The sequence below is a fragment of the Heliangelus exortis genome, chromosome 4 (assembly GCF_036169615.1).
Source record: "Heliangelus exortis chromosome 4, bHelExo1.hap1, whole genome shotgun sequence".
NCBI lineage: Eukaryota > Metazoa > Chordata > Aves > Apodiformes > Trochilidae > Heliangelus > Heliangelus exortis.
In genome coordinates this window covers 18,494,684-18,514,543 of record NC_092425.1, presented here as the reverse complement: position 1 = coordinate 18,514,543, position 19,860 = coordinate 18,494,684, and the positions used below count along the sequence as shown (strand labels likewise).

The 19,860-nt window shown below is 34.5% G+C and overlaps 1 protein-coding gene across 4 annotated transcripts in view; it reads right to left on the bottom strand.

The window, feature by feature from the left end:
• Positions 1–19,860, bottom strand: part of WDR17 (WD repeat domain 17) — a 49,901-nt gene that overhangs the window by 18,231 nt on the left and 11,810 nt on the right. For all 4 annotated transcript variants that reach the window (XM_071743211.1, XM_071743209.1, XM_071743208.1 and 1 more), the window contains exons 2-15: positions 14,492–14,620; positions 13,245–13,428; positions 11,333–11,563; positions 8,956–9,207; positions 8,121–8,243; positions 7,600–7,787; positions 7,010–7,178; positions 4,960–5,051; positions 3,907–3,989; positions 3,181–3,267; positions 2,315–2,479; positions 1,938–2,140; positions 1,650–1,799; positions 1,418–1,548 (exon numbers count right to left, since the gene is read on the bottom strand). In XM_071743211.1, coding sequence (XP_071599312.1) covers positions 1,418–1,548; positions 1,650–1,799; positions 1,938–2,140; positions 2,315–2,479; positions 3,181–3,267; positions 3,907–3,989; positions 4,960–5,051; positions 7,010–7,178; positions 7,600–7,787; positions 8,121–8,243; positions 8,956–9,207; positions 11,333–11,563; positions 13,245–13,428; positions 14,492–14,614 — 2,181 coding nt within the window. In that variant the 5' untranslated portion in view covers positions 14,615–14,620. The remainder of the gene's footprint in view (positions 1–1,417; positions 1,549–1,649; positions 1,800–1,937; positions 2,141–2,314; positions 2,480–3,180; positions 3,268–3,906; positions 3,990–4,959; positions 5,052–7,009; positions 7,179–7,599; positions 7,788–8,120; positions 8,244–8,955; positions 9,208–11,332; positions 11,564–13,244; positions 13,429–14,491; positions 14,621–19,860) is intronic.

Here is a 19,860-nt window from a genome sequence, read left to right as displayed (position 1 = left end):
TTCAACTGCTGCCCCAGTACTTGGTTAGCATTTGCTGAAAACCAAAGAGGTGAGCCAGGTAAAAAACAACTTCAAGGATTGATTGTCCCAATCTGGCCTAATACATTAAATCTTAAAATAGACATATATAGTGTAACTGTATGCACAAAATCTTGCAGGCCATAAAAGTAGCTTTAAAAAAAAAAAATTAAGCGTTTTTATTGGTCTCAATAAATCAATCAAGGAATCAATCCTTCAGTATAACTAGGACAATGGTTTAACACGCAGTGAGATCCAGAATAAAGAAAGTAATTAAAAGCTTCAGAAAAATAATCACTGAACTTTTGACCTGAAGGAGCTTTTCTAAGACAAGTTTATAAGCTTAGAAGTCCAATTACTTCTGAGCTGGTAAAAAGCAGAAGATCTCTGCAGAAAAAAAACCCCAACTTTTTACAGACCCTTAAACTCTTAACATGATTCCCCTAGTTTTAACACATCACTTTATTTTCTGGACTCAAAAAGTTTTTTAAGTTTTTCTTCCTGGGTAATTCTAATATTCTTAAAACAGTTTTACTCTCAAATTGACATGGGACATCAAAATGTGTAACGTCTGTAAAACCAGGAATTCTACAAAAATTTATTTTTAATAAATGGTAAAATTCAAGGTTTGTAATTGAGGAATAGTGTTTCAGCATTTCTAAATCATACAATTCAATTTAGCTAGAAATCAAAACCAGTATTTTGGATGAACTAGGTCTTCATAGATCAATATATTGACAAATTACAACAGTGCTTGATACAAGCTGTAGTTCTAGGTCATTTTTGTCCTTATTCTGCCTCAATTTCAGCTCCTATGCAGGAAAGCACTCACAGAGACCAGTAGCTTGTGTTTTTAACTGAATTGCACAGAGAGGCTGTAGTGATTTATAGGAAATACTATGCAATGAACCAAAGGCAATAGATGGATACTGGTGCATGGCATACTTCTACAGCTCTTGGAAGGTAATACAGCTATTGGGCACAGACTCTTGGGCAGTACAAATCTTATCTGTAATAAGAGAGTCCCTTTGATGGACTAAAATTTAAAACTCCAGTACAGTTTGACAAAAGATATATTTTAATTTTCTTCAACAGAAAATTGTTGTCAAATCAAACTTCTCCTATGGAAAATTTAATCATCCCACCTATTTCACTGTGTGAAACAGTGGTGCTTGTAACTGACAGACAATTCAGCCACGGACACTTGCATGCAGAACTGTTAACAGAGAGAGTAGATATCTGCACATATTTTGAGCTTCCTTTAAGAAAGACAGAAAAGGGGAAAAAAAAAAGACATATAAAGAAAGATAGAAAAGAAAGAAATTGCAGTTCTGGTGATTGATTTCAGAAGTGAAAATCACGCACACTGACAACATCCTTAAGTTTGCAGAATACTTACTGAAAAACACTCTGAAAACCACCTTAGCTTTTTTCCTCGAATATTTCTGGTCAATTTTTCCACTTCTTGTTTAATATCCCTGGAAACTTTACCACACAGCAAAGGAGGAGCACCAGATTCCACAGCACGATCTAACACACACAAAGATTTATACATGAAAATTGAAAAAAAAAGGGGAAAAAAAAAAATTAACATACAGAAAATGAAACAACAGTGTATACCATTTACTTACCTGTATTACCAATAATCTCATCCCAACATCTATCTGCTAAGATATTAATTTGTAGAGGGCTTATAAGAGGTGTCAATGACCAGAGTCTCACAGTTGAGTCACGAGAGCAAGATGCCATGGTAAATGGACGACTAGGATGACATGTTAATCCTAGTAAAGAGGACATTTAAAACTGTAATTCCATAATTAAGTTTGTGTAATAACCAGTTTGATTAAATTATTTTATAATTTTTCAGATATTTAAAACTGCATTTCAATACAGAAATAAAACAGAATTTAAAATATTACCATATACATCTGCACCATGATCATAAACTGTGGCCAAACATGTTCCATCTCTTGTGTCCCAGACTCGAATTGTATAGTCCCAACTACCAGATATTAGAAGGTAAGGAATTTCAGGATTCCACAACAGTCCCCGTACTGGAGCTGTATGTCCACTGAGAATATTTATACAAGCATCCTGTGTATAATCCCATATTCGAACAGTACTGAAACAGGACAAAAAAGACCTATGTCCATTAAATCACCTACTGAAATATGATTATTACTATATTAGTCTCAGAGTTTTTGAAGGTGCCAGCACCAGTACAACTAAAGCTCTGAAGTTTCTCTATTAGTTTTGCTTGAGGTTTTTAATTTTATAATAGTTCAGAAAAACACACCCGTCATCAGAGCCGCTGCAGAGGATTCCTTCTCTCAGGGGAGACCAGCGTACATGAAACACCTTTGCAGTGTGCCCTGTAAAAACTTTCAGTGGCTGATCTGAGCTGGTTGCCAAGTAGTAAACACGAACATTTTTATCCTCACAACCAGTTGCTATCATATCTCTGCAAAAAATAGTAAAATCTTTAGTCACTGGGATAACCAAAGGCACTTAAAAATAAAAGCGATGCATATTTTGCAATTTTAAGAAGTAGGATATTTTTTGCTTATCCTTTGTCTGTTTATGACATAATTACTGATAATTCAATTAAATATACTAAATGAGAAAAACCCCCAACCTGATAAAGATCCATTAGTCGCAACAAGGAATAGGACGGAATGTGACCAAGCACCCAACACAACTATTAAGAGACTGAATTACTGAATAATTGTTTTTTGACAAAAATTTCATGTTATTATTAGGAATTATTTTCAAAATCGACATATACCACAGTGTAGTTAGTTACCTGCTTCCTCTTCTGCTTATGCACCATTAAAAGGAAGCCAATTTAAACCTCAGTTTCCTGGTACTGAATGTATGCTTCCCCGCTATATATTCAGCCAGAGAATTTTATTTTCTTCCATCAATATGAAAAAAATCCTCTTTTGAGAGTGAAGTAGTCCTTGTCCTACTCAACACATTGATATGCTGGGCAATGAAATATACTACTAGAAATACCGAGCTGCAAAAGACATATCCTATTGTGGAACAGAAAAATTTTCAGTGTTCTAATATCAAAGTAAAAAACTCATTCTAGGTAACTTTGTGTTATTTTATTGGAAGTCAATTTAAACTGATCCTTAATTTGTGTCAGTTTTTACTTACTTGTTGTTTTGACTCCAGTCACAGCCAAACACAGCAGCTGGATGTTTGTACTTGTGCAGAACCTTGCCATCAATGGTTCGAATAATACTGAAAACAATTACAATGAAATATGAGGAAAAAAGCATTCTGAATAGGGTTATCCAGAGGTGAGGTTTGATGCTGTAAAAACCAGCCAGATAGCAAAACCAAAATGCATACAGAAAGAATAAGAGAAATCTTAATTCCTACACCCACTCAACTAAAAGGCTAACTCTGTATTTCCCAACAAAACGTTTAATTGGACTTCAGAGTTCATGTTCCTTCAGAGGGGCTGTAAAAATGTCCACTGTGGTACCTTCTTCTCTAAAAGGATTCTCATGGACCGAAAAATCTAAGTGGTAGCTAGGGATAACTTGTTGTTGAAATAAAAAGCTTAAAAAAATATTTTAAAAACTAAGACAAGCAAAGTGGGATAGCTTTTGAAAAGTGTCCTCTGTATTTACAGGTAAGAAATGTAGAAGAATATTCTCAGTTAAACAAAAATCAGTACTCAGTTTCACTACTACTACTACTACTACTACTACTAAAAATCATGAAAAATATATCCTAACATGTACAGAGGATTAACAGAATCCAAATTCTGGCCAGTATGAACAGTTTTAAAATGTGTCACTGACAGTGCTGTCAAAGTTCACTGACTTGATAAGTGCATTTAGTAATACTTTTTTTTCTTCCAATAACACTCACCAAAATCCATCACTGCTGCAGGTTGCTATTCTTTTGGAATCTTTATGACTCCAGGCAATGCAGAAGATTCCATTCTTTCCATGCTTCAAAAAATGCAAAATACCTATCAATAAGAAATAATTCACCCCTTTTTTCTCTCATCTATCGACTCATCTGTTTTATTTTATTCTCCAGTGTGCTTCAGCACTTTTCTCCCAGTAATGTATACTGTACAAAACCACGTTATAACAAGGCCTCAGTATAGCTTTAAGAATCCCAAAAACTGGGACTGAGAAGAGAGACAGTAAAACTGCCATAGTCTCCAGCATCCAAGAGACAAAAATGGGTTAAGCTGAAGAATGAGCAACTCATAACTATGTGAGCCTAAAGGCTTGAATAAAGGTTAAGTACTTGTTGGAATAAAGAAGCTAGTGGACATGAATAATTGTGGTCTGTAAAAACTTAAGTGGGATGGGTATCAGGACCAGGACTATAGTAGCACAAGTGCAAATCTTATGAGTTAGAACTCAAGAGCTCCTGAATGTATCGATGTATGTTTGTTTTCTGCCCGCACCCCACCCTCCTAAGCTGTCTTCTTAAAGAGCATCCTTTGTCCTCTGATGCAGATGCCATAGTTAATCATGTCTGTGTAATCTGAAGATCACAGCTATACATTAAGAATATAATAAAATAGTACAAAATACCACCACACAGTATTAAATAACATTTAAATTAATAAAATGGGATTTGTAAATGCCGGCATAGACTCCAGTTACTATGTGGCAAGATTCAAAATAAGGCATCCTGCTTAGTATGCTGCACTTTTGTGTGTATCACTACAGGACCAATTTTAAGATAAAGGAAACAATGTGGTGCTTCATCATTCTTATGCCACAAACTTGGAGGAAGTGAAAATATTTCTGTCTCAGAGATAAAATGTCACCCACATAATTATTTCTCTATAATTTAATGTTACAGCACCTTTAAAAAACAGATGAACTTAAACCCATCTTTATTTATTGTCACTAAAGGAACAACCAACTTTTAGATGAAAGAGATGGAATCTCATCTTACCTCACTGAATCTGGTTATCATTTTGCCTTTTTTGACATCCCAGATGAAGCCACCATTTCTGGATGTTGCACCTGCTATGCAGTTCAGATCTCCTTTACAGAAAGAGATTTGTAAGATCTCACAATAAATATAAGATCACAATATTGTTTCACTAATATACTTCTATTTTAAAGTATAAAATACAATCAGAAGACATCATTGTCACGTTAACAAAAGCTGTTAATAGTTTTAAGGCCAGCATCTGATACTGTGACAAATACCAGTTTCAACAAAAATCTGACATGCTTAACAACATTCCTATTTTGATAAAAGGGCGAAGTATGAGTTGTATTGTTGCAAAAGTATTCTCAATGCATGCTGAAAGGTGTCAAAGAAAATCATGTCCACGATGCAGAAGACTCAAATGGAAAAAGAGATACAATCTCCAAGTTTCAAAATGTAAAATATATCAGGAACAATGCAGCAGAGAAGGAAAGAATACTTTGTTGTCTTGATCTCAAACCACAACAGTTCCTAAACCCATCAAGAATGTATCTGAATCTGTTACCACACTCTACTGGGCAGAAAAATGGGGCATATTGACTCCAGAATAAGAAACAGAAAACTAAATTCAAACCTAATCCAAACGCCACAAACTCTCACACCACAGTGACCTTCTACCCCAATACAGCTATACTTTTCCTAAAAAGCTATAAGGACATTTATATAAATATTTTAACTTATTTAAACCACACCTCAGAGACAGAAAAGGCAATCTATGCAGGATTCTAGAAAGGTGCATATAAAAAATGGAAGAGATTCAAGATAGGGGAAAAACAATTAAAAAAATGTCATCGCTACGTTCAAAGGTCTTTTGATACCAAATACAAATGGTGGCAGGCATTGGGCTATATATTAGGAAAGAAGAGTACAAAGTGAGAGTACAAAGGTGGAAAGGAACTCTCTAGGAGCAAGGGATGTCAAAGAAATAGAAAAAGTTCTGTCTGGGATAGACAGGAACTCTTGGACAGGGTAGCGAAGAAACGAAGTTGAAGCACATGCTTCCAATTAGCTTAAATTTAACTTTTTTAAAATAATAATAATAATAACAACAACAAAAACAACAACAACAACAACAATCACAATAAACTGAATTTGAGATTTGAAAATCACCCCACTAGTAAAAAACCTGTTATCTAAGTGTGAGATAGTACTACAAACTGAATTTAAATTTCAAAACAGCACAAAACACTGTAATTCATATTGCTGTAATTTCCATTTAGTAAAACAAATCATTTGTGAAGAGGAACAAGGTGCAAGAGGTCCTCTGGAATGAAAAAAAGTACAAATTCAGGTCACATATGCAAACTACATGAAGCTTCCTATTACATTATTTTTTCCTATCAGCTTTAGAGTGTAAAAGTATTGGGGAGAAGGCAGTGAGACAAATTATTTACATTAAAAAAGGCATCTGCTGTCCAAAGAATTAAAACACAGTGGAAAGTCTAGAGATCATCATATTGTGACATCAGTAACTGTCACAAATATACTCCCAGGTTCACTTTAGTGGGTTGGCAGAACAGTTTTAAGAACTATTCCCAGTGACTGCAGTCACTTCTACAAGAAAAAGCAGATGCTTTACAGAAAAGATACTTTCTGTTCTAACAAAGTAAAAGCAGAGCTTTTCAGTGATTAGAATCATGCACAAAGAAGAAGAACCAGACACCTATCTTCCACTTTTTCAGCACAAAATAGAATCCCAGCTCCTTAACCAGCCACTTCCCATGCAAAGAAAGCCTTTTCAACAGCTGCATAATGTCATGCTAGAAAGGCTCTGCAGATTTTCCTCCCTCCAGTCCGAACCAGTGTGAAACACTGAGATCACTTGTCATAAGGGGAAGCCTTAACAAAGTCTGGAGCATTGAATTCTACTGGCTTAACAGAAAACAGTTCAGTATATCTAAACCTTGTATGTGACCCTTCTATTTAAAACAAATACTTTTATAACACAAGTTGCTGCTAGTCAATGCTAATACAAAGAGCGTTTAGACCTTACACAAAATATTCTTACCTGGAGCCCAAGAAAGGGAATAAATAACCCCCTCATTACCAGGAGATGTGTAAACCGCTGTTAAAGTATTTATGTCCCAAACTTTTATTGTGCCATCAAATGAAGCTGTAGCAAGAAGATCAGGGTTATCAGGTTTGAATTTGCAATCAAAGATGGTCTCAATATGTCCCTTAAATGAAACAAATATTTAATCCATTTTTATTACCTTTCGTATTTTTTTCGGAAGTCCAACTCTAGATCAAACTCCAAAATACATTGTCTTTATAACCTGTCAGATCAATTATCAGTTCCAAAAAATCTAGCTCATCAGTCAAAATTAAAAAGCATAAAATAGCTCAGATGGTAACACTCGTCCCGTCACAGATCATTATTGAATACAGAAAAGTTATGTTCCAAAACAACAGTGATCCAATACCAGGGACCTGTTAGCATTTCCCATTGGAACTGAGTTGCTAAAAAAACAGAATTAAACAAGTTAAGCTAAAAAAAAAAAAACAAAACAACCAAGAAAAATATATATTTTTAAACATAAATAATTTTTGCCCTTTTGGTAAAAAATACCTGAATGAAAAAATAGAGGTGTAACGTACCAAATCTCTAAGAAAATCCCACTTTTTGGCTCCCATGTCATAAAGTCCCACTCCACCATCCATGAAGCAACAGACAGCATGTCCAGGAGGAAGGGAAAACGCTTGGTTTTGGGTAAAAGTTGGAGGAGGAACAGCCTCACTTGTTGACGATGTGTGGTGATTTTTAGTAGGATACTGTGACAAACATGCTTAACAAAATAAAGCAAAAAGATATATACAGATTTTTTTTTCCAACTATAAATAATTAACAATTAGAAAAAGTAAATGCTTTGTATTCTGATGAGATTAAAAAAAAAAGAAATGGAAAAATCCTTTATGCAGCCTGACCTATTGAAGAAGAACTTTATAAAGTGCTTGATCCTTTACACATTTATCTAGTCCACTGTCAACAGAGGGTACTTTCTTTAATTAAGAAAGCTGACAAAAACTTAAGAAACCAACTCACATATAACAAGATTCACAAGCAAGAATTTAAGTTGCAGCCATTTCACTGAATGACTATTAATAAAAACTACACTTACACTTTTTCTTTGGAGGAGAACTTAGCACATGCAAACCATGGAAACCAGTTTTCTTCAATTTAAAGTTATCTATAGGTGTTGTACGTGAAACGTTCCAAATACGTAACACCCCGACCTGAGAATCTGAGGGTTAAGGAAACACAAAAAACAATTTATTTTTTATTATTCTCTTTATTCTAATACAGGTATGCAATCTAAGGGCTAGTTTAATCAAAAAACTACATGAATCCTCAGAAGAATTTTAAAAGCAAACAATGTCATTTCCATGGTAGCATCACTAATAATTATTAGCAAAATAGTTATTAGCATTAGTTATTTAAGCTTCAGTAAAAAAACTCCATGGAACACCTCTTGTTATAAAATAACCTCACAGTCTCAGTTTCCTTATTCATTAGTTCTTCAACCTGAGCACTAGTGTCTCTGGTGTAGAAAAGTGGGAAATACAGTAATTTTTAAAAAATCCTTCTGAAGATAAAGGTAAGCTGGTGAGCAAGGAGTGACATCCACTAGGATAATGCATTACTATTCCCCTTCCCACAATAACTCTCACATTTGTCGCTAACATGCACATGAAGAAAATATTATTTAGTATAAAAAACGGTTAAAAGTTACTTGTTTATATACCCAACAAATACAAAAATAAATTCAAAAAAAGCTGAGTGCAGTTTTATATTATTTTTTTCCTTTTTTTTTCCCCTTTATTTTTTTTACAATGCATGTATGGTTTTATTCGTAGAAATTTTAAGAAATGGAAAGATGAGACTTGAAGTATAATTTTTGAAGACTCAGTCCTATATTTATTACCTTTGTATAAATCAGGAAATAAAAGGCTTACCTCCAGTTATGAACATTCCAGGTGCACTAGGAACCCAAGCCAAACACTGAACAGATGCTGCTGCACTAGGAAAATTAAAAGTTGTGATACAGGACAAAGATTCAGAGTCAACTAGTCGAATACCATTATGTAAATTAGCAACAAGAAGGTAGTCAGTTGACAAAGGGTCCCACTCCAGTGCTGTAACTGGATCCTCTTCATCTGTTCCTTCAAGAGACTCTGGTCTTAAGACATGCTTCTGATTTTTAGAACCTTTAATAGAATAAGAAAACATTATTTCAAAATGAAATCCAGTAAATCCTTTCAATAGTTACAAGGTCTGCAAACATAATTTTCCTCTCTCCATGAAGTTTTAGTATCCTGCTTGGCTATCTGCACCAGTGAAATTAATGAAGCTGGCTTTGCAATATTTGACTAAATGCAGTTCTGGCTCCATCTGATCTAACTTTATTTTTAATTCAGCATAAAATAGAAACAGCCATCAGGTGCATTTACCTAATTTTATACTAAAGAAAAATTAAGTTAAATCATACTCATGGAAATTGTTAGGACAATGAATAAAAGCCTGCAGCACAGCTTAGAACACATGTTATTTGAGTATAAGAACAGGTCACTAAGTATCTGACACCTGCATAACAGAGGACGTGTTTCACTTGTTGTTCCACATTATCAAGAACCACAATTTTTAACATTAGGTTTATTTCCCACTTTTTGGGGTTTTTTTTATGGAGAGCTGGCTCTTAGATTGATAAGACTGTATAATGTCCAAATAAATAATTAGCATAGTTCTGTATTACTGAAGTTGTGATATTAAAAAACTAAGCTCTTCTAGAAATAATGAACTGACATCTTCCATTATTCAGTTTTTAATCTAATTTTCAATTTTGATAACAAAGAGCACAGTTATCTTATCTTATGATAAATGCCAAGTGCTACCTATATTCCTTAATTTTTGATGTAAACAAAGCCTTTTCTGATACAGACAAAAAAATATGCTGAAAAGATTTTATTCACTGGGGAAAATTCTGAATATTAAACCAACTCTCATTGTGATTTTCTAGGAAAAATGCTATGAGTGTACATTACATCTATAAATAATAAATCATGACCAGACATGGGGGAAATAAAAGAATTAGTAGCGTGAACTTATCTCTCTATTCCATTTGCTTGTATACAAGACAACAACAATGGCACAGTTGTCTTTTTTGAACCATCAGGTATTACATTAGAAATACCATTAGATAAAATGCTTCAAATTTGCAAAAAAACTCGGAATTTCCGTCTTGTTTAAAAACGTTTCCCACTTACATTTCAGTTCAGATTTTTTGTTGACTAAAAATCAACATTCAAATGAAAACAAAGAACCGACAATAAAAGCAGAATTGTAGCTTTTCAGTCATCTTTTTTCAGTTAGCTTTCCAAGAACTAAAGGCAGAAAGCCCTCGAGTGATCAAAGCCAGTCAGGTTTAAACACTTCAGTCCCAAAAACCCACAAACAACTGATTGGGGGATACAGATACCTAGAAGCTATTCAATTTTACCTGTGCTTCACAAAAGTCTGGAAGCAAAGCTCATGGAAACCCTAAGTCTTCAACTTTTATATTGCATAAAAACCCCACATCAGCCCTGTGAATCATGCAGTTGAGTCACAGGGCATTCAAGTAAGCTATGTTTATTTTGAGAACAAAAGGAAGGTAAACTAATATAGGACACTTGGATCTACATGACTCCACTGTATTTCTTTAAAAATAGGGTACCAATCTTAAATCATTGCATGTTTTTCCTTCCCCCTAAATGTTCTGCTACATTAATGGACATTCTGGAGTTAGTGAAAAGAAAATGCATCCAAAAGAGAAGAAAAACAGGTAGATAACAATAATGAAAAGTAATTTTTGTTATCCACTTATTATGTGGCAGTGACACACCTAAATAGAAAGACTTGACCCTTCAAGGAGTCAGTCACACTGAACTTCCCAGCAGTATGCAGGAACTTGTGGATATTCACAAGGTATCTACTCACAAGTGGATATTCACTATATTCTGTAGTATTCTGTGGGATAGTATTTACTTACCCTACAAAAGGACTGAAACCTTTAAAAATAAGGAATAATTTTTTTCTTTTTAAATGGATTTTACCTGGTGACAAACTAAGTTCTGGTCCAATAACAAGTCATGGTACACATTTTGACATTGGAGTGTTACTTGGTTTCAAAAGGGAGAAGATACAAAGAAAATGCTCTGTGCTCTTTATCTAAGGAAACAAATTTTTGTGATATAAGAAGCACGAATACTATGAACTAAGACTAAGTTTTATATATTTGCATATGTTATAAAACCTAAACAACCGAAATGCACAATGACTTGTATCAGTTGTTACCTGGCTGAAAAATAGATAGGCTTCCATCAGTATGTCCAAATACTACTTTTCCTTTTTTTCTCGGATGCCATCTAAACAGACTGATATCTGACAAGAAACTATGTGCTTCTCTGTGGACAGTTACCCCGCTGTCAGGTCCTGAGATAGTCCAAATGTACAACGGACCTCTGTGGGACACAAATGCAACTGCATCACCTGCATTCCAGCACCAGCTAAGTGATGCAGGAATTCCTGAAACATACAAGTAAATTTTATAAGAACCATTACAAGAAATCCAGTGCATTACTGCTTGAGCCAGTATCACTAATTGTCTTCAAAAGGTGTAGAAATAATTATTCTTCTACTTAAAAATGATAAGACTGAAATTTAGAAAACTGCATGAGCATCTGATGGTGTAAAAGTAAACTACACACATAAATAGGCAGGAAGTAGAATTATTTCCCAAATTATTTTAAGGCTGCTTTGTTGTGCTGTATTTTGAAATACTTTTACTCGATTTTATTAGTGTTGAAGACATATGAAAGAGGATAAGCCTGATATTTTCATTCACTTACAGTTCCATTCAATGTTATGCTTTACTGTACATTATTTGAAAGTTATAAACTGGCAAAATACCGAAAAATTTAAGATTTCTTTTTTTTGGAAAACATGAATTTAAGCTAGAGATAAATAGGAAAGTATTTGGGAAGGAACTGAAAAGCTAACTCAGCAAGCTAAAGGGAACTCCCGATAGCTTCCTTCAGGACATATGACAGTTCTAACTCAGTTGCCTAAACCTAACTGTAGGAATTCCAGTTAAAGAATTTTGACCTTAACATCTCCAACCCTCATTATTCTCATAATTTATTAGCACATGAAGGAATAAATGACACTAAGACAAATTGCTCAAGCTGAAAATTCAAAACTGTTAGATATTGGACTCCTTAATATGGCAGCATCAAAGACAATAAAAGTAGCGATAACAGGAGGTTTAAATATATAACTCTAAAAATAAATTAGCTTTTAAAAAGTTTAAAATAAAACTATTTCTTTCACACATAGTCATTGATGAAGTAGTTTTTTAAACACAGGATTAACTGAAAAAGAAATATCAGCTTTTACATTAATGAATAATCTGATACAGTATACTGGTCAGAATAGATCAAATCAATGTTTTTTTTCCCTACTTATTCCCTTTGCAGGATATGCAAGATATACAAGATTTTCAGAGGTATCCTAAGTGCACTGGAAAGAAAAGAGTAGGAAGTCCTCTGGACTTTGAATATCCTAAAATACTGACTGTTCCTGGGTTGCACCTACATGAAGATGCAGGAGTCAAGGACATATGACAAAGACTGACAGAACAGAAATTCAGTTACTGGTTTTGTCTGAAGGGAATTAATCTGAATGGAGCAGGTGGTAAACGGACTTTTAATGCTCTCATCTTCTACCACAATCTCCTAATCAGCAGTTCCAAGGTCTGAGAGAAACTGCAGGTAGACAAGCACGAGGGTAGTTAAACAAAAAAATGTTTTTCAAAAAATGCTCATTTGCTTTCACTTCCATAAAGCTATCACTAAAGCACACAAGGTTTAAAATTCAATTGTTTACCCTTTTATACAGTAACGGAAAATGGTTTTGGTTTTTTTCCTGCTCAACAAGAAATCAATGACAAAGTAAATTCCTGAATTGGTCAAGTACTTTAGAAAAAAAGAATAACCTCTTTCTTTACCAATTACTAGATGGCTTAGAACACATATACTCACACTGTCATTATTTTCTAAAATGAACTGCAACAAATCTGACAAAATATTGTGTTATCTATTGTTAAACTTCTGGCCTGTAAACTGCCTATTTACCCTGTATCAATTATTTCTGATACTACTGGATGACAAAGCCGCATGGATAAAATACATCTCAATGTCTGAAATACCTTTTGTATTGTCCAGCTTGGCTACAACTTTCTGTTCAGTCACATTCCAAATAATCACTAAACTATCTGCACCGGCACTTGCAAACACGTCAGGATTGTGGGGACACCAAGATATGGCTGTGATTGTCTTCTTATGCTCAGACATAATTGCCTGGAGCTTGAATTCATTGTATCGGTGATCCAGCTAAACAAAAAGTGAAATTAATTTCAGAAATACATATTTTGTAAAATTCACTTTAAGTACTGTTGGGTTGAAGTGTTGAAGTGTTGAAGATTAATTTAATGGAGGACGGACAATTGTCAGGACCTGATATCTCAATGAATCAAATTCTCATACATTTGACTTGGACAAGAAAGCTGTTGTTAAATATTCAACCAGCAACCAGTATTAACATAGCCTATCCTCTTTTTACTTGTCAAGTATTATATTCCAATTAATAACTCAAACACAATCACAAAATGCTTTGCTTTACTGTAACAATGATTTAGTAATCTGTAAGGGGTTAAGCAAGACAGAACATGAAAATTAGTTTAAAATCCTTCTTATTTCTTAAATCACAGTGCAATCTAAAATAAAATAAAAAAACAAAACCAAATACCCAAACATGATATGGTAAATTTTGTTTATTTAATCCTATTAGTAGTTTAACTGATGAAGTTCAAGTAAGTCTATCCTTTGTTTCCTGACATATTTCACGGTCTGAAAATTTCACATGCCACAGCATTTCTATTTTTTTGCTATATATTGATGTCTAGTACCTGTTAACTTCAGAAGACTGCAGTGATGAGCAGTTCAGAAGTTAAGAAAATTATAACTTGTTCCAAACCAAAGAAAGGTGGACAACCTCATGCACAGCTGTGCACAGTCGATTTAAGTACTTCAAAAGATAGCTGTTACTCTACACCTTCACATCAAACCAGGGAATTGCTTTCTTTCTCACTCAGAACCCACTCTTCTACCACTGCAAATCATTCATTTAAGGTATTTGTTGCATTGAAAGCCCAAATCTTAAGAATAATTCTTGACACATACCACTTCAAATATAAAGTTTATATCAATATAAATACTAGTTATAGCAAGAAGAAAAAATAATTTGGAAAGACTGTCTTGAAAGGAAGATTGAGCTTTACACAGACATCTCAGCAGCAATCATATTTCCAAAAGCATTGTTGAAAAACCTATTGAAAGGGTTCAAAGTGATATAGATGACAATGTAAAATGCAATTTCTGTGTTAAATAATCTTACCTGATAAATATAAATAGCCAGGGTAGCACAGTAGGCAAATCTGTCCCCACTAGCAGCACATACATCCTTGTTCCATGGCTGACATCCAGCAGCTAGAAGTCCCACTTGTTTAACTTGTGACATTTTTGCCTTTAGAACAGAAATTCATTAGACAAGATGACAGAATGTTAAAGAACAGAATAATATTTTTTTTCCCAAATATAACATATACACGTTATCCACCCAGCTCTCATCTGAACCATGACAGTGTTAAAATGTTACTTAGAGCCCATAAGCCTGCCCATTTTTCTGTGATCCATTTACATACTCTATTAAGAATTCACACATTTGCAAAGGTATTGGTAAATTGAATTCCTGGGAGGGTTGTAAAAAATTACCTGTAGGGGTGCCTTACAATCTCAACCATTCTGTGATTCTGTAATTTAAGAAAATCTTCACAATGAGTCTTGATGCATTTATTTACAGGAGAACAGTAGAAAAGGCCATCAGTTTCAATTAGAATCTAGGCATCATGTGATAGCCAATGGTTCAAGCCAATGGCCAGCTGATGCAATGCCTGCTTCATCAGCCTTCAGAAATAATTGTGGCTTTATCATCACTATAGAAGGCTCCAGAAGTCAAGGAACTGCAGCAGAGGTTGAGAAAGAAGAACAAGTAGATCACAGCCTGCAACTGTGTAGTAATCCAAACAGCAGAACAAGGTCCAGATAGCTTCAAAAAGGATTCACCACTTCAGCATTAAGTTAAATCAATCCAAACAAGGCTCTGTGAGCATCCTGGAAAGTACTACCCATACACAGGAAATTTAGATAACTCAGATTGGAAACCTCTTCATACGTATGAGTTCAGCTGGGCTATCAGTAGAATCCTTATGATGGGGTCACAGCATCAGTGGACAAGGGGAAAGCAACTGATGTCATCTACTTGGACCTGTGCATAGCATCAAACGCTGTCCCACACAACATCCTGGTCATCAAAACTGGATTTGATGGCTGGACCACTCAGTAGATAAAGAATGGGCTGGATGGTCACACTCAAAGTGTAGTGGTCAACAACCTGATGTCCAAATGGAGACCAGTGATGAGTGGAGTGCTTCAGGGGTCAGTACTGTTTAACATCTTTGTCAGAGACACTGGCAGTGGAACTGAGTGCACCCTCAGCAAGTTCACTGATGACACCAAGCTGTGTGTGGGGTCACTATGCTGGAAGGAAGGGACACCATCCAGAGGGATCTTGACAGGCTTGAGAGGTGGTTCCATGACAACCTCATGAAGTTCAACAAGGCCAAGTGCAAAGTCCTGCAACTGGGTTGGGGCAATACCAAGCTTTAAAGAAAAGCTGGGAAGGGACTTTTTACATGGGCAAGTAGTGACAGAATGAGGGTTAAGACTTTATGTCTCTCTGTTTCACTTCGGAAAGTGTAGAAAAACCAAAAAACAAACAAAAAAATACCACAACCAACCAAAAAAAACAAGGAGAGAATCATTTTGGATGCTTCTTCAGCAGATTAGGATCAGGCTGAAGGTTTGGGACTGACTGAGTAAAAGAAGTCACTGAATGTAATTACAGTGCTTAAAGGTTATGACTGAGTTCTAGATGTCAAAAGAAAATGAAACACCCATGTTTGCCTCTGAAAATTTTGGTAAAGACAACTGTACAACAACAGAAGAGAAATATACAGAAAAACAAATTACAAGATACAGCTCTGCTGCAGATCAGTGCTTTGACTATAAGACTTCCTTTCTGTTTCTGTCAATAATATTAACTTTTTGGACTTCTGCAGCAAATAAATTAGAAATTCTAGAGAGAATAGTTCTATAAATTACATCACCTTGCAGTTCATTGGCAACCCATCTCATGCTACAGAAATAAAGTGAGTCACTCACAAGTAAAGTGAGTGAGTAATGTGAGTCCTACAGAAATAAAATCTCTCATCTTGCCACTTAGTTTTATTTACTGTTTAGTAAAATGACAGATTCCAGAGGCCCTTTTGTGAAGTTAAAGTATCAATCACATATTCAGTAATATTTGGGCTTAGGACTCTGAGAAATGCAACAGAGGCTTTTTCCAATCACGATGAAGAAACAATTGGCCCCATTTTCGGCTACATTTTCAGAAATTAAACTAATGCAGTTGATTACTTAACAATCTACTAACATGCAGAACAACACATGGAACCAGAACTCTTAGTTTCCACTCTTGATTCCAGGTAAAATGATGGTTAAAACACTACGTATGTCAGTAAACAGATAATGACTACTTAAAAAGCCATGGTGATGTAGAAGAAAATTAGATGTACAATTATCATAGATTGAGTTTGTAGGTTTACTGCATGTAAGACTGAGTAAAAGTTAAAGTTTCTTCAGAAACATTAGTGTGCAAATATTTATTTCCTAGTAATGATTGGTTTTTCTGGGTTTGTACAGATCTTTTTTTTTTAAATTCTCATATGGGAGCTAATAGGCTCTGGATCTGATAAATTTTAATCTGTAAGTAAATCTTGTTTAATTTGCAATCTGATTACAGGCTAAATTAATTATAAAGATAAGATCTCCTACAGATGCTAAAACAGAATTCCACAAACTTTTCATTCAGAGTAACAAGAGATTTGTCTTGTAGGATTCTGCAGTAATCTGCAGAAAAGGAATTCCTATTCTATATATTCAGTAGATCTTTATTTTTGCCTTGACATGAGAGAAGTTATTCCTGACTACATGAAATTTAGCCTATAGATGAATGCTATTATAAGCAGCTGAGAATAAGGAGGACTCCAAACCTAAGTGGTGAAATCTAGAACAAAAAGACAAAGGTTCTCTACGTCGGTTTTAGAATTACCATGATCATACAAAACAGCCTGATGCTTTGGGTTTGGAGGCTGTTCCACTTCTAGCACTAATATTTATGTATTCTGTGAAGATGATTAACAATGAGGAGGCTTTTTAAAAAATAAAATAAAATAGTATAATCAGGACACCTGAACAGTTCAGGGTATTTTAATAATTTCCAAATGTAAATGTCACCAATTGGAGTTCAGGCTAGATTAATCATGACAAAAGTCATTATAATAAAATGGCTATAAAATTATTTAAGTCTAGTTCTGTATTTATGTCTCTAAGCATTACTGGATGTCATAGTAAATACTATATTTGAAGCAGAACCACGTCTTCTCTTTGTTCCACATTTACATTAAAGATAAAAGGTAACTAACTTCTTTTGAAGAAATCACCAATAGATGCATCACTCGCAAGTTTAATTTAAAACAACTTTTTTGATAATACACTAGTTTTATTCAAGTCTGATATTCAAATAAAAATGTCTGATTTGTGATATATCATTACTTCATTGATTTAATTCATGCTTAAGAAGCATTATTGAACCTTGATTCTTCATATAGCTTTTCCCTATTTAAGCATGTGTAAAAAAATTAAATTTGTTAAATATTCTGAGATACATTATAGAAAGGAATTCGCACTTTATTTACTAGTACTTGCCATTTTAATATTGTCAATATTTCTTGTTCCATGTAATAAGTTATATGCTCTTTTACAAAAAAACATTTCAATTAAAAAGAAGCATTTGCTTTGAAATTCAGTACAGTAATACCTAGAAGGAACTAATTTTGTGGCTTACTGACTGTTAATCTCTCAAGTAGCGTGCATTAAAGCAGTTTATTGTCAGGCACTGTAGACTTCTTTCAAACATACAGCAAAAGGGAGAAAGCAGCATTAATTAGAATAGCCTGAGTAAAATGACAGAACAAGAAATATACTATAACTGAGTAAATATATAAATAGATTTCACACATACTGAATTTTTATACAATTGGTATTTTTCATACCTTATTAAAAAGCCTTTTATTTCAAAAGGGGTATACAAGTAATTATATTGGAGTCTGAAGTATACACTGAAAAAAACTGCATGTAAAAACCGTACCACACTGGGAAAGCTATCAAAGGATGCCCACAGTTTCCAAGGAGATGAAGGGAAGACAACCTCCTCCTTCTTTTCAACTGGCATGAGCTGCAAGATGCTAAATACTTCCTTGTTGCTAAATATAGAAAAAAAGCCGCATTCAATTGAAATTCTGTATACCACAGAGTTGATATTATTTAAAAATAACAACTGAATGGAAAAAACCCACAGACATGGCTATATATCAGTAACTTAAAAGATAAATTCCTAATAATCCCTACACCTTAGCACAGGTATAATTTTTTGTAAACCACTTAAGATTCCATGTTCATTCCTATACCTTGTTGCTCCCATAAATGCAAAATCTTGCTGTGATTGTAGAATGAAATCACTTCACTTGAGCGATGAAGGAACTAAAACCTTGATGTTCACAGAATAATGCAGTCATTAAAGGATGCAGGAGAAAAGACTGAGCATTGTGCCACACTGCACACACAGAACAGCACTGTCAGTAGCTTGGCAACTGCAGCTCTTTGACAGGCACCATTTTAATTTTAACCTAACTCCTTTTTCTCTGCTTCCACTACACACTGTATTCATTGCTCACAGTATCTCCCATTTGCACTACAATGATATTTATAGAATAATAATAGCTCTTTAAATGTATCACTTGGCACCCTTTAATTATCAAGAGGTGTTCTTGCAGGTATTCATATATTTATAACCATCAAGCACAATCAATCATATATGCTTATATCATTATCAATAGTGGTCCATCTGGTTTTTCTAATGTCCATCATGTTTTCTAATGTGGAAAGCTTGCTGTCAGCCCTATATATTTGACATATAAAACTGTTATATCTCATCAAGTCTACTGTCACCAGGTACCAGTATTTTTGTCAATATTTCAATGATAATATAATGAAGATTTTCTTTTGTGATATAAAAGTTATCCTTCTTTAAAGACACTGGGTATATATACCCATCTTTGTGGGAAAATAATCCCATGGAGAGGGACACTTTCCCTGCCCACGAAGTGGGTGTGGAACTGGATAATCTTTAAGTCCCTTTCCAACCAAAACCATTCTAAACCATTCTATGATTATATGAAAACCCACTGGAGATGAAAATGTGACCTGTGAACCATAGTTTCAAATTCATTACCCTGTTCAATGGGACAAGTTTGAAGCCCTGGCTAATGTACAATGAATTTATTTTTTAAAAAACATTATCAAAACCAGTCTGCATGACTTTAAGACACAGCAGAAACCAACCTCTTTCTGTATGCCTCAACAATATGGACTATCATCTAAGAGTATAAGCACAAGTGGTATGTGCCATCTTCCAGTGGGGGTGGAAAATAGCCAGCATATGATAATAATAATAATATAATTTCTTAACATGACTGTTATTTCCAGGCCCATGAGATAAAGGCTAATTGGAAATATTCTGGTACA